At 44.3% G+C, this 25,108-nt stretch overlaps 1 protein-coding gene and 1 pseudogene across 6 annotated transcripts in view; both read right to left on the minus strand.

Annotated features, from left to right (window-relative positions):
* The window catches only part of APOD (apolipoprotein D), a 90,324-nt gene that overhangs the window by 9,113 nt on the left and 56,103 nt on the right, over positions 1-25,108 (minus strand). For 4 of the 6 annotated variants that reach the window (XM_032630505.1, XM_032630501.1, XM_032630500.1 and 1 more), the window contains exons 2-3: positions 5,137-5,311; positions 1,463-1,615 (exon numbers count right to left, since the gene is read on the minus strand). In XM_032630505.1, the coding sequence (XP_032486396.1) occupies positions 1,463-1,615; positions 5,137-5,178 (195 nt within the window). In that variant the 5' untranslated portion in view covers positions 5,179-5,311. Of the gene's footprint in view, positions 1-1,462; positions 1,616-5,136; positions 5,312-19,337; positions 19,442-25,108 lie in introns of all 6 variants that reach the window. The other 2 variants (XM_032630502.1, XM_032630503.1) reach the window with 1 other exon arrangement.
* On the minus strand, positions 20,162-20,866 carry LOC116753059 (annotated as a pseudogene).

Raw genomic sequence — 25,108 nt, forward strand, 5'->3', positions numbered from 1 at the left:
GGAGACCTAAGTAAATGGAAAGACATCCTATGTTCATGGATAGGAAGACATAAAATTGTTAAGATGGCAATACTCTCCAAATGGACCGACAGATTTAATACAGTCTCTATCAAAATTCCAACTTGCTTCTTTGCAGAAATTGACAAAATGAGCCTAAAATTTATATGGAAATACAAAGGGCCCAGAATAGCCAGAAGAACAAAGTTGAAGAACTCATATATTCTGATGTCAAAACTTACTACAAAGCTACAGTAATCAATACTATACTGTGCTGGTATAAGGATAGATATATAGATCAATAGAATAGAATTGAGGGTCCAAAAATCAACTCTTACACATATGGTCAATTGATTTTCAACAAGGGTGTCAAGACTATTCAATGGTGAAGAATAGTCTTCTCAACAAACCGTGCTGGAACAACTGGATATCCTCATGCCAAAGAAAGAAGTTTGACTCCTATATCACATGATATACAAAATTTAACTTAAAATGAATCAAAGACTTAAATGTAAGAACTACAACTGTAAATCACTTAGAAGAAAATATAGGAGTAAATCTTTATAACCTTAGACTAGGCAATTTTTTTTGGATAGGCCACCAAAAGCACAAGCAACAAAAGAAAAAATAGATAAATTGGACATCATTAATATTAAAAAGTTTTGTGCTCAAAAGACACATCAATAAGGTGAAAAGACAATCCTTACCATAAATGGGGAGTTGATTCTATCAATATCTTTTTAGTGCAGGTAACAAGAAAGCCCCTCGGGGGAGTGCTGTCCTCTCCTGGGCTCTGTTTGCGTAACCTGTGGGGGTCCTGCACGCCTGGCTAGTTTTGAAGCCTGCTCTGCATTTACTGGCGGTGTGAACGGACTGGGTTGCAAGCTCAGCTCTCTGACGTTCAGCTTCTTCAGCTGTAGAGTGAGGATAATACTTCTGCAGCAGCTGCTGTCAGTGCCCTGTCCCATGTCCTTTCAGCCCACCGCTGGGCTCACCTCCATCACAGCGGGCTTCCCATACACACTGCCAACTTCTCACCTGGAGCCCCTGGGTCTCCTTCTCTGCCACAGGCTTGGCCAGTGCCATGGGAGCTCCCACTGCCCACCTACATCCGTCCGTGGGACAACCTGAGGCACATTCTACATATTTCCTCAGAGGATCCCCAGCAGGATTGAACCCCATTGTTCACAGAGTAACCTGCTCATGAACTCACGCTTTACTGCTTTCCTGCCTTCTCTGTCTGTTTCCCCACATGCCCACTCAGGCTTTCTGGGATCATCTTCTAAAACATCTCTGCTCCCCAGTTCTTGTCTCAGGGTCTTCTTTGGGGGAGCTCCCAGTAAGATAAGTACCTACCCCAAGGCTTGCTGTGGCCATTAAAGCAGAAAAATAAAACCGAACCTGGTAGGATGCTTATGCAAACAGGAGACAGCAAAGCAAGCGGGAGGTTAGCCTTTTACCGCACCTTATTCACGTCAAAGTTCTCCTGCACTGGAGGATTTGGGCATTTCCCGAGATGGAAAGCTTGTCCCTCAGCTGCTCCTAAGAGTCCAGCCAGGGCAGGAAGCAGCAGCAGCAGAGCTGGGACCATCTTGGAGCTGGGTGGCTGGAGGTGGACCTGGAGTGGGGAGAACAAAGCAGCTGGAGGCACTCGGAGTCTCCTGAGGGGACAGAGTCCCCAGAGGAAAATTTCTGGGCTGGCCGGTCCCTCTGTGTGCAGCCTCCCACTCAGCCCATCTGAGCCCCTCATCCCCCAGGGCCACCTCAGTCATCAGTGTCACTGTGAGGCCCTCCACCCCTGTGAGCCTCTCCAGAAGCTTTTGTGCCACCATTAGAACACATTCTGCCTGGTATTAGAGTTTGTTGGATTTATTTTGCCAGCTCCCCCTGACCCTACACACTTAATTATGCATTTTTCAAGGACGGGCATCGTTTTTGATTCTCCCTGGACTCACCCACAGAACCTCGCAGTGCCAGGTGCAGTAGGTACTCATTGTATGAACAGAAACAATGGGTGTGTGTTGGGGATGGGTAGGCAAAGGGGTAGAGTGAAGCCATCAAGTGAACCATGAGAGAAAAAACCAAAAACAAACCATTCACTACATTTAGTGCCCTGTGAGATTCATCAAAGAAATGCCTCCCTGACTCCACTTCCCCACCCTGCTCCTATCTGCTTGGCTGTTTACCAACCCAAGAGTAGGCCTGGGAACTTTTTTTTTTTTTTTTTTGGTGGTATGCAGGCCTCTCACTGCTGTGGCCTCTCCCGTTGTGGAGCACAGGCTCCAGACGCGCAGGCCCAGCCGCTCCGCGGCATGTGGGATCTTCCCGGACCGGGGCACGAACCCGTGTCCCCTGCATCAGCAGGCGGACTCTCAACCACTGCGCCACCAGGGAAGCCCTAGGCCTGGGAACTTTAACAGGGAGCAGCGTGCTGGGGACTACAGGGTCACCCTGACTGGATTTGAATTCTGGCTCTGCACATACTAAGTATAATTGTGTCCAATGGATGCTTTAGTTTCCTTGGCTATTAAGTGGGAATAATAATCATACCAACCTCATGAAGTTTCATGAGAATTAAATGAGAAAGTATAAGGAGAGCATTTAGAGCAGTGTCTGACAGAGAAAATGCTCAATAAATGCTAGTTATTATTATGAAAAGCAGAAGCAAAATATTGTGTTTCCTGAATTTCTTTTTCTTTCTTCCTCCCTCCCTCCCTCCCTCCCTCCCTCCCTCCCTCCCTCCCTTCCTTCCTTCCTTCCTTCCTTTGACATGCTGTTGAGGGTATTTTTCATAGATGCTGTACATTTAACCAGAGAAGGACCAGTAGCTGACTTGTAATTGTGCAAAAAGCATTTGAGCCCAGCACCCTTGGGCGTGGAAGCTTCTTTGAGGAGGGGCAGTGGGCAGGGGTGAGGGCTGCAGTGCTGTTCACAGGGTAGGAGCCTGGGCTGCTCCCTGCTTCTTCACTGACTTGCTCTCAGTCTCTTCTCCTCCTTGCGACTCCTTGCCTGTAGCGGCACGGGAGCTATTTCCAATGCTTTGCTTTGCCTTTCTGCCTGTGATGAAGAGGACTGAATCAATGCAAGCAAGATGTTCTCAGATCTGAATATTTAAAAGGATGTGTCATAACAGGAATAATTATAACCACTTTCTTATGAATCTCTAAACCTCCAAATAACCTTTAATAATCAATAGCTTTTCTTCTGGAAGTTCTGTTGTCCGTTTTTCAAAAGAACAGTTACCTAATGAGTAAAAGCTGATGCGAGGTTGGGGGGAGGAAAGGTGGTCCCTGAGTCCCTGCCTTGAGCACGTCTGCTGTGGGGCCCTTTCCTTAGTCTCTGAGGCTCCACTTCCCGTCAGCCCCTACCACCAGGTAAACAACACTTGTCTTAACCTTTTGGGGGATGATGGATGCCAAAATCCAGCCTAAATCCACAAAAATTTGCATTTCTTTCCAAGAGGTTCTTAGAACTACTGAAGTTCTGCTTTGGGCCCCTAGTAGGCTCCAAGCTCAGTGCCTTGCCCAGGAATTCTAAGCCCAGAGGATGGCCACACATTCTACAGGCACCCCCTCCCCCAAACAGGACAGGACCTTAGAGGTCATTTATCCAACCCCACCCCTCAGGTGTACAGATGGGAAAGTTGAGGCCCAGAAGGGGCAGAGCGCTGGGACTCGGGCCCCATCTCCACTTCTCCATTCTGTCCCAACCCTGAGCCATGCTTCCTTCTGTGCTCACCTTCGGTGGCTTCAATAAACACCTACCTCTGTACCTGATAAATCTCATTTCACCACGTGACAGCCCCACCAAAAGTCAGTTTGCCGTCTTACTCTGACAAATATCTTGTTACAGAATGTTCTATTGTGGGCTGAAACATGTTCTTTAGCTCTGTAGGAGGATTTCAGAGCAAAACTAATTCCCCTTGCCTGCTACCCTTCCAAAGATGCCTCTTTATTGCAGTACTTTTATTCCTATGATGAAAACTTTTTGTGAGAGGAAGAGTCGATAACATCCATCATTTTTTTGCATTCTTCTTCACCCAGTGCTTATTGAGCACCTTCTGAGGGTAAATCACATTATTAACATATATCTATGAACTTGGGTATGCATGACTTATCTTTGCATTGTCTCCTAATACTAATGGGAAGACTGTCCTAACGAGGAGAGTTTAAATACTTAAAAAAAAGATATAATTTAAATATTATTTTAACTAAATATTAAATAATTAAAAAATAATTCTACTAAGGTTATGGTGCATCCACACGGGGCCAGAATTGACTCTGTGGACCACTGCTCACACTCACTGAGCTTCTCCAGGGAGGAGCCCTGGCTTCAGTATTTTATATGTGCATTGAATCTTCACAACACCCTAACTGGAAGTGTCCTGTGCTGACAGTTCTCTGTGTACTCAGTGAGGTTACTTCCTGACAAGCGGTGAAGCCAGAACTTAAGTCAGGTTTCCTAAGAGTCTACACACCTGCATGTTAGCCTGGACCTGGTGCCTGGTCTCAAGGAGCTGCAGAATATTAAGGACTAGGCTTTTAGATTTCACGTGACCAAAAAAAAAAATACATTTCCACAAGTAAATGGGTCTTAAAAACCATTTCGCTATCGAATCTAACAAGAAAACATATCTTCTGAAGAAAATATTTTTGTATTTTCTATTACTTTAATTTAATAATAATTAATTCTATTAATATTAAATGCATTTTCTATTCACATAGTGCATTCCAATTCACTTTTCGGTCAATTTTACTGTAATGCACAGTGGATAACAACCCCCTGAGAATTCATCTATCACAGTATTGGTGTATGGAACAATTCCTCATTGTCTCATATAGTATAGAGGGGGGTGCGTAGTGCCAGCAGAAGACTTTGAGGTGAGTCAGCACTGCGTTGGCAGCATTTGTTGATGGTCTTATCTGAACTTCAGTTTCCTCATCTGAAAAATGGCACTAACAATATCTTCTTCGTAAGGTTGTTTATGGAAAAATGAGACCAAGTCGGCAAAGCAACTGGCCAAAGGCCCTCAGTTGTGTTAGTTACAATTTTTAGCTGAAAAGGGGCAATGAAAACTCAAGACTGTCTCTATTTTAAGCATTATTTATCATAAATGAAAATTAATACCACAGTACATACCTTTTTTATCAAGATGAAAGCAGTTTCCACATGCAAAATCATCCAATTCGAGACGCCTTCTCTTGGTGACTGGCTTCTCCCAAGCTATTTTATAAGCTTCTCAGGTCATTGATGTTTAATTTTAATGCATGCCACACCCCCTCCAGTTCAGGAAGGCTGGCCTAAAAGCTTCGCTCTGTATGAAACACAAAGATGGGATGTTATGTTCATCTCCCTCCCCCAGTTTCCTTCACAGCTGCTCCCTGAAGAAGAAACAACGAGATATTGTTTGCGTGTGTGTGTGTGTGTGTGTGTGTGTGAGAGAGAGAAAGACAAAGTGCATTTCATTCAAAACATCTTTTTTGCTGTGTGGATTTTCTAATTTAACTTTCTCAGTCAGAATGCACTTTTAAGTTCCAGTAAGATGAGTTGCAACATGTGTTCAAACATCTGTTATTTATTTTTCATTTTTGTGTAAATGAAAAAGCAACATTCACATTTCCTGAAAATGGAGCCTGAATTCCACCCATGTGGTCCCTGGCCTGGAACATGACGCAGGCAACAGAGAGAAGGTTAGCAAACAGAGCTGGCTTTCTGTGTGATCCTGGGCAAGCCACCCACTTCTCTGAGCTTCAGTCTCCCCACTGTGAAGGATAGACTGTCATTTCTGTCCCCGCCAGAGTTGGGTGTGTAGGGGCTAAAAGCTGAGAACACCAAAGGTGTCTTCTGCACTCCTCTCTCTTGAGTCTTGGATGACTCTCCCAGCTACATATTCTAGGCAGCCCGTTCTGCTTGGGGTGGGAGTGGGGACGGGGAGCAGATTTAAGCCCAGGGGCACTTTCGGTTGGGCCTCGTCTCTCTCTGTGGAATGAACAGCTTTGGAAAGACCCTTAGGCGTTGGATTCTGTGCCTTTGTGATAGGCAGAAGGTTTTAAAATTTTATTTTATTGAAGTATAGTTGATTTACAACGTTGTGTTAATTTCTGCTGTACAGCAAATTGGCTCAGTTATAAAAATATATATTCTTTTCCATTATGGTTTATCATGGATATTGAATATAGTTTCCCCTGCTATACAGTAGGACCTTTTTTTTTTTTTTTTTTTTTTTTTTTTTTTCAGTACGCAGGCCTCTCACTGTTGTGGCCTCTCCCATTGCGGAGCACAGGCTCCAGACGCGCAGGCTCAGCGGCCATGGCTCACGGGCCCAGCTGCTCCGCGGCACGTGGGATCCTCCCGGACCGGGGCACGAACCCACGTCCCCTGCATCGGCAAGCGGACTCTCAACCACTGCGCCACCAGGGAAGCCCCGGACTTTTTTGTTTATCCATCCTGTATGTAATAGTTTGCATCTGCTAATCCTGAACTCCCAATCCTTCCCTCCCCCCACCTCCCCTCCTCCTTGGCAACCACAAGTCTGTTCTCTATGTCTGTGAGTCTATTTCTGTTTTGTAGATAAATTGGTATTTTAGATTCCACATATAAGTGATATCATATGGTATTTGTCTTTCTCTTTCTGACTTACTTCACTTAGTATGATAATCTCTGGGTCCATCCATGTTGCTGCAAATGGCAGTATTTCATTCTTTGTTATGGCTGAGTAATATTCCATTGTATGTATGTATATATATATATACACCACACTGGCAGAAGGTGACACATAGATAAGACACTACTTTTGTACCAGACTTATATTCCTAAATAAAATTCATGGTCAAATTTGTAAGCAATAGAGAGAAATTTACAGCACTAGACCTTTAAACCTTATAACAACAGCAACAAGAGTGAAACCTTAACATACCAAACTTTGAGAGCTCTTTCTTTGGGATGTTCTTTACTTTTTCAGGAAAAGAAGGAATTCTTCTTCCTGTTCAGGGCACTGACTCTGACTGTACTCCTGCGTGGCTCCCTCCTTCGTCCAGGTCTCTGATCTAATGTCCTTCCTTTAAGGGCCTTCCTGACCTTTCAAAAATAGCACTCTTGTCACTATCATTTTACTTGGTTCATTATATCCTTACTATATCTTTACCTGAAATTATATCCTTTATTTATGTTTTTTCTTGCTTATGGTGTTTTCCCCACTGGGATCTAAGCTCCACAAGTACAGAGAATTTGTCTCATTTTCTTACTGCCGTACCCCTAGTGGCTAGAACACATCGTAAGTGCTCAGTAACTACTTATAAACTGAATGGAAGGGACCTATCTATTCAAAGAATTTACTGAGTATTCTAAGATATGCACAAGGACTAGAGGTAATATTCAAGAGACTTCTATTTGAATTGTTTTCTGGGGAAAGTACTGGCCTGTAACTATTACAATAAACCGTTGCACAGTTTTCCACAAAGCAATATCGCTAAATTTCCAAATGTGTACGTTAAGATTGATATATTCATATATTTGAGTCCTCAGCATGAAATCAAGAACTGTGGAGCTGAAGGTACTAGTCTAGGAGTCATAGTGTGAGAAAAATCACATTATCTTTCTGGGTCTCAGTTTATTTTTTTCTGCAGGTGTTAGCAAACGATATAATTTAGGGAAATCCTCTTTTTATATGTTTCTGGAATGTAGAGACAAGCACAAGTTCTTAAGCATTATAAAACCAATCAGAACTGTGTTCTAAACAGTCTTCATGTTTAAATTCCAAAAGAGTGCAATTTGTTGTAAACAATTAAAATAGTACCAAAATGTAGGCCTCAGAAAGTGTGTCTCATAATCCCACACCTCAGAGATTGTTAACATTTGCACTTATTATTCTCCACAGTCCTAGACAGATCCCAACATAATAACAATAGTAGCAACAATATCCAGTGTACTGAAGCTTTCTTGTCTTTACGTAATAATGTATCTCATTGAGATCAATGTATCTCTTCACATAAATCTACTTCATTCTTTCACCTGCTGTAAAACCTCGTTTCTACATGACAGCACATTTCTTCAAGGGGATGGCCTGTGGTTTTATAGGAAGTAGTTCCTTAGTTGGGTGATCTTTCATCATGTAGGTAATTGCCTCAGTGGTTTCACCATAAGACCCTCAGGGAAGATGAAATTGTTTTTGTGGACTTTTTGTAGTAAGAAATAGAGAACTATCCCATCTTAAAAAAATAAAAAAGCTTCCCAGATGGAAATTTCTCTGTTTATTAATATGTGGTTCTTTCAACTACCAGAGTCATCCTGTATGCCTTTCTAAAGTGATTTTTCTTTTGTCAAATAAAATGAAGGGGAAACACAACTGTACTTTCCATGTGAAAACCCAGACTATGAGTTTTCAATAGCAGGTATTCACTCTTTAAGACTCAGTTCAGAAGTTCCACTCTCTGGTTGTCTCCCTGAATTCTTGCCCACTCCATGCAGTGTTCATCACTCTCTACTTTGTGTTTCCACAGCATGTGTTACTTTGGTCTCAGGCCCATCACACCATGTCAAGCATCACCACTAGGGCCACCATCTCCTCCTGGAGACTGTCAGATCCTTCAGAGTAGGTTTGTCTTTTTGTCCCTGGTAAATTGCCTAATGCCTGGTAGGTAGTAAGTGTTTACTAAATGTCACTGGATGACTGAGTGTTTAATTCTCATTATTTTGGGGGATGACCACATACTTCATGATTTATTCAGATGCCCTCTTTCCTCTCCTTCCTGCTCCTTTGTGGCCGTTTAGTTTATCACTAGGATCTGGAACCAGCTGAGAGTTGAAGGATGCCAAGCATCTGCTGAACAGCAAGAAAGCAATCAAACTGGTGAAAACTACAACTTGACATGGCATGGGGGAGGAACACGGAACTGGAAGGCAGGAGGCCTGGGTTCTTGTCCTAGCTCCGTTACTGACTCATTTATCCATTCATTCACTCTTTCGACAACAGATATCAAGCACTGCCATGTTCAGGCACTGTTCTAAGTCCTGCAGATGTAATGGTGAAGAAGAAAGACAAGGTCCTAGCCCTTGTGGGACTTACCAACCAGAACAGAGTCAGACACACAGAGAGGAAAACATATATGAGAGAACAGGGTGATGTGATAGGGAGTGACTGGGTGGGCTACTTCAGTTTTGTGGTCAGGAAGGGCCTCTCTGAGTACTGACATTTCAGTGAGATGTTAATGATGGAAAGGAAACAGTCATTCAAGGATCAGGGGGAAGAGCATTCCAGGAAGAACAGCCAGTGCAAAGGTCCTAGGGTGGGAATAGATTTCAGGTTTTCAAGGGACAGAAAGACCAGTGTGGCTGGAGTGGAGAGATGAGGAGGAAAGTGATTCAAAGTGAGTTTGGAGAGGTAGGCAGAAGCCATGTTACATCTTGCTTTGAGGAATTTAGGTTTTATTTCAAGTACAATGGGAAGCCATGTGCTTGTACATTCTACAAGAATGTGACAAGATTATTCAGGCTTCCCTGTCAAGTGTGGATTGTAGTATGGTTCCAGATGGATCAGCTGGGAAGCTATTGCAGTCATTCAGGTAATGGTGGCTTGGACCACAGTGACTGTGATGAAAATGGAGAGAAGTAGATGAATTTGGAGTATGCTTTGGAGATAAAGTGGACAAGATTTGCTGATATATTGAATATAGATAATGAAGAAAAGAGGGAATCAAGACTGACTCCTATATTTATAGGTTGAACAACTGGGTGAATGCTCGCGCTAATGACTAAAACTAGGAAGCCTGAGGAAGGAGCAAGTTTGGGAGGAAAACTCAAATTCTTTCATGGATAAGTTATATCTGAGTTGCCTGTTAGACACCCATGTGGAAATGTGAAGATGGCAGTTGGATAGTCAAGATTTGGGGAAAAGTCAGGGCTGGAGGCAGAGATTTTGGAATCACAAGCACATAGACCAGCGGTCTCCAACCTTTTTGGCACCAGGGACTGGTTTCCTGGAAGACAAGTTTTCCACGGACAGGAGGTTGGGGGGATGGTTCAGGCAGTAATACGAGTGATGGGGAGTGATGGGGAGCCATGGGGAGCGGTGGGGAGCAGTGGGGAGGGATGGGGAGCGATGGGGAGTGATGGGGAGCAGTGGGGAGTGGTGGGGAGCGATGGGGAGCAGTGGGGAGCAATGGGGAGCGAGGGGGAGCGGCAGATGAAGGTTTGCTCACTCACCCACTGCTCACCTCCTGCTGTGCGGCCCGGTTCCTAACAGGCTGCAGACTGGTAACGGTCTGAGACCTGGGGGTTGGGGATCCCAGACATAGATGGTCTTCAAAGTCATGGGACTCGATGGGGTTACAAAGGGAGAGCACACAGTAATGGGAGAAAAGGATGCTCAGGACAGATCCCTACTATGCTCTTAGAGAGACTGACTAGAGGAGGAGCCAGTAAAGGAGACATAAGTAAAAGAGGACAGTGGGCTATCACAGAGCCAAGGGAAGAAAATGTTTTAAGAAGGAGGAAATAATCAACTTTTACTGAAAGTTCAAAGAAGATAACGAAGAAGCGGCCCCTGGATTTAGCAAATGGAGGTCACTGGTGACCTTGACAATAGTAGTCTCTGAGGATAATGGGAATAGAAGTCCAATTTGAGTGTGCTGAGGAAGGGAATTGGAAACAGCAACTCAGTTTTGAAGTTGGAGGAAAATAGAGAAATGAGTTTAGTAGCTGACGGGAGACATGGAGGTTGAGGAAGATGCTCAGGGCATGCACATGGGGCTGATCCAGTAAAGGAGGAATATTGACTTTGTAGGAGAGGTGGGTGGAGACTGCAAGAGCAATCCTGAGCAGGAGAGAGGGAGTGGGATCCAGAGCACAGGTGGAGAGGCTGGCTTTTGAGAGGAGCAAGGGTTCTGGGCCCATAGAAACAGGAGGGGATGCAGAGGGGAGGCAACCAGATTCAGGGAGGTATGTAGATCTGGTGGTAAGAAGATGTGGGGTTTTCTCTCTGTGTGACTGTGGTCAAGTCACTTATCTTGCTGAGATATGTTGGAGAAACTCAACAATTCTGCTCTGATCATGGTGAATGGGTTTCCTTGAACACAGTCACTCTGCTAATGACACCTGCCTTAACACCTGCTTCATTTATTAAGGGACAGAGTTGGGAAGGGGCAGGGTTCAACCTAGGACTAATTGTAATCATAGCTCCTGACTATTTAACACTGCAACACCAGGTCCTGTATAGGTGTTTTCCATATATTAGCTCTAATTGTTACATACCCTGCAAGGCAGGCATTAGTACTAGTCCCATTAGAGGGATGAAAAAACTGAGGTGGGAAGATGTGGTCATGCAACTTTTCTAGAGTGATGAAATGAGAATTTAAATCCTAACGTGTAACTCCAAACCCATACTTTTAACCATTATGTTCTATTGGCCCAGCAATAGAAAGGGGTGAAAGGGTTCACCGAGAGATTGGCCAGGGGTTTAATACCTTCCAACCTTCTCAGCAGAGAAGGATGATACCAACTGCTTACTAATTCCTGAGAAATGTTGAGGCAAGCAGGAGGGCTGAGTTTTCTGCATCAGGCTCAGAAACTAGTGTCCCAGACTCCTTGACAAAGGCCACCTGAAAGCAAAGGGATTGAACCCGTCCATCTAGTCCATCATCCAACACTGTCATCCAACAAATTCCAGGAGCTGGGACATCTGCTACCAGTTACCTCAGTCAACTTATTGTGACTTTAAGCTCTTCCAGATGTTTGCTGGGAAACAATCTTTGTCCAGTTTTGTAATCCAATATAGACTGAGGCCAGTTCTTATGAAGATATACGGGGCCGGCAGGGCCACCTCCAAGCCTTCCAATGGGACCAAAATTCAGGATTTTTTTTTTAATTCAGGATTTTTAAATCCAGAATCAGTAAGAGCTCTGTTTTGATTTTTTTAATTTTCTAAGATAATAAATAGATTGGTGGACAGAGCTCGGGTTCGGGAACAGGGCGATGGGGTTCTTGCCTTGGCTCTCTTACCTCTTAGCTGGGTGACTTTGGAGAGTTTCCTGAGCTTTCAGTCCAGGGTTTGACTATCAGGTGTTTGTAATATGGAATCCATGGGTCTCCATGGGAGGTTGATAGAATCCCATTTCAATAAAATTGAATGCTTTTGCGATCCTGTTTTGTTTTACACATTATTGGACGTTTTTGCTGAGTTGTCAGTGGGTCCATGGCACAAAAAGGGTAGGAACCTGAGAGAGGATGTCTGGGGTCCCTGCTTGATTCGACATAATTTCCATGAACATATCTTCTGGGAGAGAAATTTCTTTAATGAAGTCCAACTGAGTGTGCAGGAGTGAAGGGCAGTTTCCCAATGCTGGTGAGAGAGGTCAATAAATAGGAGGTGATGGAGCATCACATTTGGGCTGGGGCCCAGGTGACAGAGGGAGAGAGCCAGACTCCAGGCTCTCACATGCTGTCTTCATCTGGGTAGAGGGGCTGAACCATCACACACTTAGATGTGTATTTGGGGCGCACCCCCGAGAGGCAGGAGCAGCCTGCAGACTTAGAGTCTCAGGTGCCATGTGCTGCCTCGAGTGAGAAGATAAGAGGGAGGGAGAGGGTGGCAGCAGGAGAACCATGACCTGGCCCATCCTTCTACATCTGTGTTACTTTCGCTCCTGTAACACAGTTTCCGATAATGAAGTGATGGTAGAATAAATAGAGAGTTTTCACTGACTGAGGAGTCAGCTCTCGGGTACTAGACACTTGATATGCTGGGTATTATCTCCTTTAAGCCAAGAGCAACCATGAAAGGTAGATATAATTATATCTATTTCGTGGAGCAGAGAACCTGCTCACAGGTTAGTACTTGCCCAACAGGGTACAGCCAGTGGCTGAACTGGGATTCATAACCACTTCTGAATTCATCTTCTTGTGAATGGGAGCTATTGGCCAGTCTCTTGGTCCAAGGTAGTCCCTCTTACAATGGGACATGCCCCAGTTTTAAGAACAGGATTTCTATGTCTCCATCTAAGTCTTTAAGAAAATAACCATTTGATTTATTGATTTATTATGTACTTTGTCAAAAGTGGTATTGTTGTACTGTATCTAGAGTTTTGTGTTTGGCCTTGGAGCCTCCTTTTAAGTTTTCTGAAATACAAGTAGGTCCTCATTGCAGCGATGAAGAGAGTATTATTGGATTTGAGAGCCACAGCATACTCCATTAAGAATGGCAATGCCAATCTCCTGGAGGGAGCAAGTGGGTGTGGGGGAGAGGAGGTGACTGAGAACCACAGATTTCATTGGTTCCTGGATTTGGGTGGAGGCTGTATGGTAGATCTGTTACTGACTCGAGAATACATCAATGCATCCCTTGGTCTTGCATGCTTTGCATGGGGTCTAAGAGCCTCTGTTTTAGAATTATTGATGGAGTGAACTATTATAGTATTCTTTTGTGCTTTCTTTCCCAAATGTCTTGTATTAATGACTCTTCCTTAGTCCAGTGGTCCTTAACTCTGGTCACATATACCTGGGGTGCTTTTAATAAGACTGATTCCTGGGCCCTATCTCCAAAGATTCTGACTCAATAGATCTGTGTGAGGGCCTAGGCATCAGTAACTGTTAAAAGCTCTGCCAACATAGAAAACAAACTTATGTTACCAAAGGGGAAAGCAGGGGAGGAATAAATTAGGAGTTTGAGATTACCAGATACAAACTACCATATATAAAATAGATAAACAACAAGGTCCTGCTGTGTAGCACAGGGAACTCTATTCGATATCCTGTAATAAACCATAATAGAAAAGAATATGAAAAAGAATATATATATCTGAATCACTTTGCTGTACACCACAAACTAACACAACATTGTAAGTCAACTATACTTCAATAAAAAATAAAAAAAAGAAAAGAAAAGCTCTGCCAATGATTTCAACGTGCAGGGAGGTGAGAACTACCGAGTCACTGTCTTGCTTGCCTTTGGCCGTCCTGCTTGCTGCTCCCTTACCTGGAAGGCCTCCCTGCCCTCTTCACCTGGTCAACTCTTGCTGGTCCTCCAGGAACACTGAAACACTGGTTGGGCTCTGTGGCCTCCTCTATGCTCCCAGGACTGTTTGCAAAATCTCTCTCTAACACATCCCCCAGTGTTCTAGTGTGTGGTTTGTCTCTCTTCCCTACAGGGCTGTATGTGGGAAGGGATGTGGCCTTATTTCTTTGAAGCTCCAGCTTCCAGCACGGTGCCTGGCACAAAGTAGGAGCTTGGTAAATGTTTGTTGAATAAGTGAGGGCATGAAAATATTTGGAGGGAAAGAATCAGAAATGTGGCCAGACATGTCTGGTCCTTTTCCGTTCTCTGGGGGCCCTGAAGACACATCAGGAGAGCTTAGGATGTGTGTGTTTGGAGAGGTCTGAGGCTGCATGTGAATCTGACGTTCAGAAATACACGTATTCGGTTTTTAAAAAGGTCCCCCACACCTCATCATAATATATACCACAACAAATATTGAAGTCTCAGGGGTTCAGCTCCAGCTACCCCTGTGTAGCCATCACTCAGCCCATAGCATCTGCTCGGCTTATGAGTCAAGCTGCCTCTTTGTCCTTTACAGAGATGTTGGTTCTATCTCAGAGGAACAAAGAAAACATTCTGACTGTGAGAGAATGGCTTTCAGGGTCTTCCTGACGCAGCCCTGGAGAGAAGACACTTTTATTTCTATCTGTTCAGTGGGGATCAGCAGAGGCTCGGGTGTGTCCATGGCCTTCAGTCACGACATTCACATGAAGACACGGCTGGCAGAGCCTCCTTGGGGTGGGCACTCTGAGGTTTTCAGGTGGGATAGTCTGATCTTTAATGAAAATAGAGAGGGATGAGGAGGAGGAGAAAGCTCTTTCTATTAAGAACCTACCCAGGGCTTCCCTGGTGGCGCAGTGGTTGAGAGTCCGCCTGCCAATGCAGGGGACATGGGTTCATGCCCCGGTCCGGGAAGATCCCACATGCCGCAGAGTGGCTGGGCCTGTGAGCCATGGCTGCTGAGCCTGCGCGTCCGGAGCCTGTGCTCCGCAACGGGAGAGGCCACAACAGTGAGAGGCCTGTGAACCGCAAAAAACAAACAAACAAAAAACCTACCCAGTGGCACTGAAATACTATTCCAGAGACTCTGTGTTAATTCGTCCACTCCTTACAGTAACCCCATGAAGTAGATATTGTCTCTATGTTATTTTTACCTTTGAGTCACTTTTCTTCAATACCTACATACTCTGTCTCCAAATATTCTCCATCCAGCCTCCTAAATTTCTATTTCATCCCTTCTCTGTTTCCCCAGTGGCAATACCTTACCTCAGGCCGCCATCTAACTTGACGTGAGAAGGTTCAAGTGTCACTAAGCTCATACCATATGTCACAACCATAGTGGGAGCTGCATTTGGACTTGGGTCTTGGAGTAAAGGGACCTCCTCTGTTGAGTCAGTGATTCTGAGACTTACCGAGATTCCCTTGAGGTTTCTGACTAATCCCCTTAGACTTCCTTCTGTCTCCCCCACCCCAGGCTTAAATCCTTGACCTAATCTCATAAATCAATAATTTATTAATTTAACAAATGTTTACGGAGCACTTCATAAGGACTAGTTATTTTGCTAGGCACCAGGAAGATGAGATGTACAAAGGTCAAATCCCTGTCCTTGTGGACTTTGCTATTCTGGCTTCTTTCCCCTCTGAGTAGTTGCTCTGGTCACTTGTTTCTCAGCTTCCCTCACCTGGATCAGTGACCTTTGTAGCAGAAGCTGAACATGGCCATTAACCAGAAAAACTCCTGAAGACTCAGGATCTCTGCACCCTGCCATGAGGGACCCTGGGCAGCTACGTTCTGCCTGTCCAGGGGCATCAAATTGTCTCTTACATTTCCCTCTCACAGCCATATCCACTCGAGAGATGGGCAAAGCTTAGGGACTCTTAGCATCTCAGGGCTCAGCCTTGCAGGTACCACTCTGGGTATCTTGGGACCGCAGGGGACCCTAGTCTCCAGGGAAAGAAGCCTGTTGACCTGTCAGCCAGAAATCCTTTTATCTTTGGTGTCATGAACTCTCAAGTAAACATGTCTTATATACATTTTGCCCTAAATGATCCAATGTCTGCTTTCCTAGCACATTCTATGTCTTTGGACTGGGATGCTTTGATGTAGTTAGAATAACAAAAATTTAGGAAAACAAGCTCAACTTTTAAAAGAAAAATATGTGAACGAAAGAGTTGGTTCATCAAATATGCTTCAAATAGGGAGATTTCAATCATGACCAGAAGGCCCGTGATTTTCTTAAAAGGGTCAAGGAAGGGCTCCCCTAAAGAAAGTCTGCTGGGTCTGAAGGAAGGTCCCACCTCACAACTCTAAGGGATGAACACACACACTTTGCCTTTTTTCTCTACATTTGGCCTGAGATGATCTTCAGGTTGTCATAACTATTCCAGGTTGAGAATTTCACTTCATTGAGATTCACCCTAACTCACTCAAAAGAACCCAACAGGGCTTCCCTGGTGGCACAGTGGTTGGGAGTCCGCCTGCCGATGCAGGGGATGCGGGTTCGTGCCCCGGTCCAGGAGGATCCCACGTGCCGCGGCGCAGCTGGGCCCGGGAGCCATGGCCGCTGAGCCTGCGCATCCGGAGCCTGTGCTCCGCAACGGGAGAATCCACAACAGTGAGAGGCCCACGTACCGCAAAATAAAAAAAAAAAAAAAAAAAAAAAGAACCCAACAGATGGTCTAAAGATTTAGGCATCAACCTAATTCACCCCCTCCCCTTTTCTCCCACTAGCCAGGGCCCAGAGCTGTGGAATTTTCCAGAAGCTGGTGCTTCCAGTTGAGGGGAAGTGACTGGATTTCCCAGGACCTTCCCACTTCAGGAGGGTTATTTGAAAAGATATCCATGGCCTGCTTAGGGAATAATTACAAGTTGTAGTGTGGGGATGTGCTTGGGCAGGGATGGCTTCAACTGAGGCCCTGAGGGACTGAGTTTGAAACAGGGGAGAAGGAAAAATTTTAAAAAACAACAACCAAAAAGCAAAAAACCAAACAATGGTACAAAGGAAGCACTGTTCCCATGAGCAGATGGGGTGGCGGGGTCAGCTGAGCCCAGGTCGCTGTACCAGGCCTCCCATAGCATCTGTGCTGGGCTGGGAGGAAGCACATCTCTGGTCCGGGGACAGAGTGGGCCAAGGAAATGGCCCAGGGGATAAATGGCTACATTAGGACGTCCTGCCAAGCAGAGGGATACCCTTAGGACTTTAGATTGAAAAACTGGATAAGTGGAGGGGAATTTCTAGATCTACTATAGGAGTCCTGCAGTGTAGACTGCCAAATAGAATGATGTAAGTGGCATAGTGAACATTCTGGCTTGAAATATACAGCTTAACTGCTACCTATTCAGATTAGCCAGATAACGGCCAGATCTTCAAGTCCCACAGGGATCTGTGGACACAGGCACAGGAGGCTGCCTTTAGACTTGCAGCTGCTTCTAACATATGTGATACACGCAGACATGTAGTTATTCTGTATGCTCTTTAAGGCCTCTTCCTTTCCTGAGCATCTAAAATTTTAGAGACCTATAGCTAAACATGTTAGGGATGAGTCATGCTGTGAATGGTCACTGGGTGGACAGCAGAGGGAAGGAAGGATTCATGTGACCAACCTTGTCCTCCATGATACTAGACCCTACTCAGATCCCTGAGAGTGTCAGGGGTGAGGGGGTTTGTAGTCTCCTGTCAATGATGTTGTAGCCAACTAAGGTTTATCCTATTTTGTCTTATTTCAATTTTGGTATCTTGACAGGCCATTATTATTTACAGGCAAGAATCAGTGAGAATCTCCATAACAGCTCAGTTAAAGAATCCTCTTCATGTTAGGGCTTCTGGAAAGAGCACAGGTCTGTGAATCAAGACAGACGGGTTCTAGGCCCAGCTTTGTCATCAATCTATGGCTGACTTTGGCAAGGAACTTCCTCTGCCCAGATCAAAGTTCATCCTTTCTTGCCACTAACATTCTATGACTGTGATTTGGTACCTAGTATAGGAAGAAGACAAGACCCCAGGCAGGTCAGGGGAGTCAGAAAGGGAAGTTGGGAGAAGGTTGTATTAGCTTAGGAACCATTAAAATCCTTGGATCCCTACATAACTCTGCTTGCATCTTTAAGTCCACTGGCCTCACTCTACCTCCCAAACTGTCAGCTCTGATCGGGGCCTGTGGGCTTCCGCAGAAGCACCAAGACTCACTGGGTCCCCATTTCTTTTATGCACCCACCATGGGGGTAGAGAGTCAGAGAGATAGGCTGTGAGGTGAGAAAGGAGGCCATGTGGAGAGTGCAGCTGGGGAAGATGCTTCCATTTTGAAACTATTTGCTGCAGGCCCTCCAGCCTCAGCACCAGGAGAGGACAATAGTCATGGATGAATAGCTTATGCTGTTGTCTTAGATGAAACTCTTTATATGAAACAGGAAATGCAAACACAGGTTCTGTTTTTCTGCACTGCATTTCTCTGATGGGGATAATAATAGTTGTGCAACCCGGAGTGTGGTTATTAAACCCATCCTATGGTCACAAAGAAGCTGTGAGAAAGCCAACAGGCACAGAACTCCCCAAGGCAGGATTTGGAGGTTTTGCCAATTTCAAACTATTTTCCTGGTAAACTGTAGTAACCCACCAGGAGACAGAAGAGATGGAGTCGAACTCCAAGTACATTTTGTCCTCACAGAGTTTGTTTTAACACCAGAAGAATTTCTTCTGTGTGTTTTTCTCATGGTCTTACCCCTATGAACTTGTTTAGCATTCAGTCTAGTGGACACTTGGTGAATATGAAAGTCTCCAGCACAAACTAAGTGGCTGAGAATGGGAACATTCCAGGATTCCATGGGTTAGTTTATTTGCAGGACCCAAATGGTCTGGTTGGTTCCTCCACCAAATTGAAGAACTGATTATTTGAGGAGGGTTTATAATAGATATATTAATTATATATCTATGTGATTGTGTGTGGCCGAGAGTTGAGGTCCTTGGACTCCATGAGAAAGGCAGACTCTTTATGATAAGTCTCTAGTGGTCAGATCAGAACCAGCCTTGCGAAGTTAGTGAGAACCCTGAGCTGATCTGGAGAGCGTAGAACGAAGTGCCTGGCTGATTTTGGACAAGCGTTCTTTGTGGGAAAAAGAGGTCACTCTCTCATCTAGTGCAAACCAAACTTGGGACACAGACACGTACATACAGCGTTCCTGCAATTCTCCCCGTCCAAGAGGACTGCTCCTTTCCCTTCCACATGCTTCTCAGGCAGCCAGTTTCCCTTTGCTGACTCTCCCTCTGTCTCCATCCTTCACACCCTTCCCAAGACTGCCCTTGATGCTCATTTCACCCACTTCTGCCTGGATACAAATGATGGGAGATGGCAGTGAGCTTGTCCTCAGTCCAAGCCTTCACTCCTCAGGAGGGCCCTGGGCCTTGCTTGGCTGAAGCACCGAACCTGGGGATAAAATAAGGAAGAAGTCTGAGAGAAGAGGAGAAGCAGAGGAAGACCAGGACTGTGACCTGGGGACAGAAGTGAGTTTTCCTCTCATTGACTCACCTCTACCAAGAATTAGGGCAGGAGGAAACATAAAATTTAGCTCTCCAAAGTCTAGAATGATCTTAATCTTACATATCCACTTTACTGAGGACATCTCTAGTGATTTGTTTGGAGATATTTGGGTGAAGAAACTTTGATACTTTTTTATTGTCAATGGGTTTTAACCTGCTACGAAAATAGGGATGAATCATAAAACTTGGTCCTCAAATATGCCCCGGTTATAATTTTTTTAAAAATAAATTTATTTTATTTTTGGTTGCGTTGGGTCTTTGTTGCTGCGCGCGGACTTCTCATTGCAATGGCTTCTCTTCTTGCAGAGCACGGGCTGTAGGTGTGTGGGCTTCAGTAGTTGTGGCACGTGGGCTCAGTAGTTATGGCTCGCAGGCTCAGTAGTTGTGGTACATGGGCTTAGTTGCTCTGTGGCATGTGGGATCTTTCTGGACCAGGGCTCGAACCTATGTCCCCTGCATTGGCAGGCAGATTCTTAACCACTGCGCCACCAGGGAAGCCCATGCCCTGGTTTTAATTTAAAGCCAAGTATTCAGTTCAGTTTTCTTTTCTGTTTTTTTTTTTTTTCATTATACCGCTTATTAGATCCATGACACAGTGGTAACCACATTTTTCATGTCCACTGACACCATTTATTGACATCTTTTCTTGTCTTAGAACATCTTAAAATTTTAATCCTATCTTTACAGGTTACCTAGACCACGTTTGATTATGAAAATTGTAGAAAATTAGTAACTGCCACAAGCAGATGCTGGGCGGTGGCCCATGTCAATCTTCCACAGAGTCCTGCTTCTTGGGATATCTGAATGCACTGCTCAGGGTCTCTGCTCACACGCTGGAATCAGTTGTGGCAGATTTTAGTCCACAGGTCGCTTTTCCCCATATTTCTTTGTAAACTCTTCAACGTTCTTACAGAATTTTTTACTGTCCTTGGGCTGGGGGGTTCATTTGGTTGGTTTTGGTTGCTGGCTTCCAGTTTTCAGCACTAATTACCAGCAGACAGACCTGCCCTTTTCATCCATGTTCCGGGTGATAGATCTTCGATTTAAATGTGATCTTTGGTAGCTTGAATGGGTAGTCTGCTGGAAAGCTGATTTCGATTCTGAAGGCCCCCTTATCAATATGCAGGGTTGTCAGGAACCATAAGCCCTTGCCAGGTCAACAAAGTATCTTCATCAACCTAGATGTTAAGGAAGTTTTTCATCTCACATTTGAGGATGTCTTCAAGCCCCTTCATCAGCCTCCTGCTGGCTGCCATCTTCAATCTGGTGCTGCTGGCACCTTGACATCTTTTCTTTAATACTTAGGTCTGTAATTCTGCAGATACCACACATAATAAGTGGAAAGTTATCTCATTTTCTTTATTTCATTTTTGTGGACAAATAGTCTTTTAGTTTATATCAGGTATAAAGATCAAAGAAAGTCTAATTCAAGTTGAAAACCAACAACATTTGGCTGATCATAAACTTTCCCAGGGTGCTACATCTAGAAGAAATTCAGTAACCGAGTACAAGTGCCATATTGTTGCTATATCACAGGTATCTCACATATCAATGATATTGTAGCTTAGAAGCAGCATCTACAGTTTAAGTTGCTCATGCTGAGATGTAAGATGTTGCCGGCAATATTTATTTTGAAAACATACAAACAATAGTTCTCTTTTTCATTGCTCCAGTTACCCTTAGTTATAGTACTTAAAAGTACTTTTGTACTGTTTTGTGTGTGTGATTATAGAAGTAATTCATGTTCAAAAAAAGTGGAAAACACAGGAAAGCACAAAGAAGAAAAGCATATGAAAGCCAGTCATTCCACCAGCCAGAGAGAACCATGGTTACCATTTGGTATCTCTGATATATAGGGATAGGGTTGTAGAAGAGTTATAGAGAGGAGGCACGTATCTTTTGAAACAAAAATGAGATCATATGAGGGGCAGGGAGACAAAAGGGGAAAGGGATGCTCCAATTGCATCAGAGTTCATGTGAGACCTTCCGACAGAGACCTGCCAACAGAGAAGTGGAATATTTGAGCTAAACCTTGAGCCCTCCCAGGACTAAGTTCTAGGAGCCTGCCTAAGGGTATAGCCTGGTTGTAACTGAATGACTCTGGCCCTGGGGTATCCGTGGCCTGTTAGGTTTCACAGCAGGTCAAGGCCACTTCTAGGATTTACTCTGCTTTGTAGCTTCCCACCTGGACCTGGAGAAGGCTGTGAATAAAATGTTTCTAACTCACTTTTCCTCTCCCCTCTCGTCCCCCTTAGCCAGGATTCTTGGCTCTTAGTAGCCAAGCTTCTCTATAACTGATATACTATTTATGATATTTGCTCCACTGTCACTACAACGATTTTATATTTTGCTCTCTTGAGATATGTTGCAAGAGAAGGAAATATGGTTTTGCCTTTGTTTCACGTCATGCCCATTTATGCTAAATGTATAAAATGGCTCCTCATGCATTTCCCACACCCTGTACCAAGGAAAAATTTTCATTCAGTTGTGTCTTCTAGTGACTCCACCCAAGTCCTTTTGACTTTGGGCCAGAACCATTCAATATTCGTTCCACAAAATTTTCTCAAGCACCCACACGGGCCAGGTACCATTCCACGTACTGGGGATACAGCAATGAATGAAACCTGCAAAAATCCCATCCCTCACAGAGTGCTCATTCTGGTGAGACCAGATGGCCAAATGTCTCTTGCTGCCATGCCAGCTCATTCAATCATTCATGTGTTCAAGCATTCATTCATTCAAGCAGTCCTTCAACAAACAGTGAGTGCCTACTATAGTGGCTTTGTAATGTGTTAACTTGGCTAGGCTACATTACACTTTCCTTTCCTTCATGTTTTTGGATAGGGTGGGCCACCAGAGGGATTCTCATGTGAGATTTGGAGGGTGGAAGTGAAGCAGCAGTCATTTTGTAGCTCACACATATGGTCGTGTATCTGCTGGCCCACCTCCTTTGCATGAAGCAGGGACCAGGCCCATATCTGCCCTCACCTCCCCTAGGTCCTCCCTCAGCTTCCCTGACCCCTGGGCAGCTGTGGGCATTTACACCCACGATGACAGGTGCCTTTGTTTGACCCGTCAGCTCTGTTAGCTCCAATGTACTCTGCTCCACTCTCCTAAGACTCAATCCTGACAAAGCAGGCATTGCTTACCCTCCACTCTACTTCACCCTGCATTTCACTTTTAATTAGCTAAGGAAATTCATTTAAATTTGTTAAACTTATTTAAAATTAATTAGCTAAGTGATATATCACTTATTATGTACATTCTACTTTATTTATCCATTCAACAAATGTTCTAACAAGATTCTCCTACATGGCAGGCACTCTGCTAGGTGCTGGGGGTACATTGGAGAGCAGAACAGATGTGGTCTCTGCCCTCATGGAGCTTACAGCCCAGCAGGGGAGGACAGACCAAAAATTCAAGTAAACAAACAAAACTTGATTTTAAAAATGAGTGGGGCTGTATAAATAGACAAAGGTGAGCCAGGGTGGACAGGAGGGTAGGACCTATTCCAGAAAAGATAGATGGGGAAGGCCTTTGTATCCAAATGCATTTTTAAATATTAGAAAGTCAAAAGGATATGGACCCATCAAGAAAGCAGTTTTTGTTAGAAGTGTTCATCCGTTTGAAAAATACTCCACAGTGGTTAAATTCTTAAGAAGAAATATGAATAGAGATGGAAAGCTAGCAGTTTGAGAGACCCAGGTTTAGAAGGAAAGAGACAGTCATACAAGTTCACTGGGAGAACAGGAGATGGTGAGTAATCTTTTTCTTTCCTTTTGATCTGATGTTGAAAGGGGGAAGTATATGGAAAGGAAGTCCTTCATTCTAACAGAGACGATTTACTAAGAATGAGTTACTGAGAGTGAGTCCAGGCTGTGCCATCAAAAACCTCTCCATTAAGATAGTAGTCAGGGGAAGGGATGGGACACAAGGTGGACCCTGAGAGAATACGCAGCACATGCTTGCGACAAACAACTGGTGTGTGTGTGTGTGTGTGTGTGTGTGTGTGTGTGTGTGATATGATGCACTTTTTCCTTCACAGAAAATCTTTAATCCTTTTGTGTTCCCTCAGCATGCTGAGCAACGTGCTATGCCCCCAACAGGAGAATCGGTACTTATTGATGCCTTTATACAAAAGCTTCCCACCTGAGCCAAGTCAACTTTTAAAGCTTTTAGGGACTTCCCTGGTGGCACAGTGGTTAAGAATCCGCCTGCCAACGCAGGGGACACGGGTTCGAGCCCTGGTCCGGGAAGATCCCACATGCCGCGGAACGGCTAAGCCCATGCACTACAACTATTGAGCCTGCGCTCTAGAGCCCGTAAGCCAAACTACTGAGGCTGCGTGCCACAACTACTGAAGCCCGCGTGCCTAGAGCCCGTGCTCCACAACAAGAGGAGCCACCGTAATGAGAAGCCTGCACACTGCAACGAAGAGTAGCCCCCGCTCGCCGCAACTAGAGAAAGCCCCGCGCAGCAACAAAGACCCAACACAGCCAAAAATAAATAAATAAATACATTTTAGGAAAAAAAAAAAAAAAAAAGCTTTTAAAGGTTTGGGCCTGAAGTGTGGACTCAGGACACAGAGACCCCAGCAGGGAACTAGTGGTCTTCTAATAGTTCTCATGATGTTTCCAGGTCGAGTTACCGGTTTTGGATCCAGAGGAATGACGCTCCTCGTGTTTGGAATTCTACGGAGGAGAGGAAGAACTCAGACACAAAGCTAGGAGAGGAGCCAACGTGAGGAGGAAGAGATTAAAGCCCCTTTCTTCTCAAATGAGGACATTGCTTTCAAAACAAGGATGAACACTGTGTTGGGAAATTTCAAGTTCTCCTTACTGTTTTGCTCTCAGGGCAATTTTAGTAAATAAAGCCCCACTGTTATTCATTGGATTTTCCAGATTTGCTTTAAGCTCCTTTAGCTTGGTGGTGGCAGGCTGACCGGTTATAAAGAAAACACAGCAAGAGAAATCCAGGTTAAAATATTTATTTAAGTTAGCCTCTGCATATCTTTCCATATATTCTATTATTTCTGAACTTACTTTACCTATATGTCCTCAAAATACCCATGAATATCCACTCCTTCCTAGATGGCATTAAATTTCATTGTAGATTTTAAAAAAGAAAAAAAGTGCCTTGTCCTGACATTTTCTTCACGGCTCAGAATACCCAGAGTTTCCGTGGTTCATCAACACCAGGGAGACTAAGCACCAAACATTTCACAGATTTCTGTTATAAAGGTTTTTACAAACATGGACCCGTGCAAAGGCTCAGTTGTCACCTCTAAAGACAATGGTGTTCCTCAGCCTTACTGTCTGGCTGTGATTAGCACATATGACATAAATAGTATAGCCTCTGGTGTGACCTTGTCACAAAATTCACTCACCTTGGCTATTAGTGGCCTTTACCTGACATAAAACAAATGACTGATCAAGTGAACAAAAGAAATCATAAAAATTCAAGCAAAAGGGGAAAAAATATATGCACACGTAAAGTTTTAACCTAAGGTCACCCAGCCTAAAGCTCTCAGCCGGAAAATGTGTCGCCATCTTTC

Source organism: Phocoena sinus, chromosome 4, assembly GCF_008692025.1.
Source record: "Phocoena sinus isolate mPhoSin1 chromosome 4, mPhoSin1.pri, whole genome shotgun sequence".
Classification (NCBI taxonomy): domain Eukaryota; kingdom Metazoa; phylum Chordata; class Mammalia; order Artiodactyla; family Phocoenidae; genus Phocoena; species Phocoena sinus.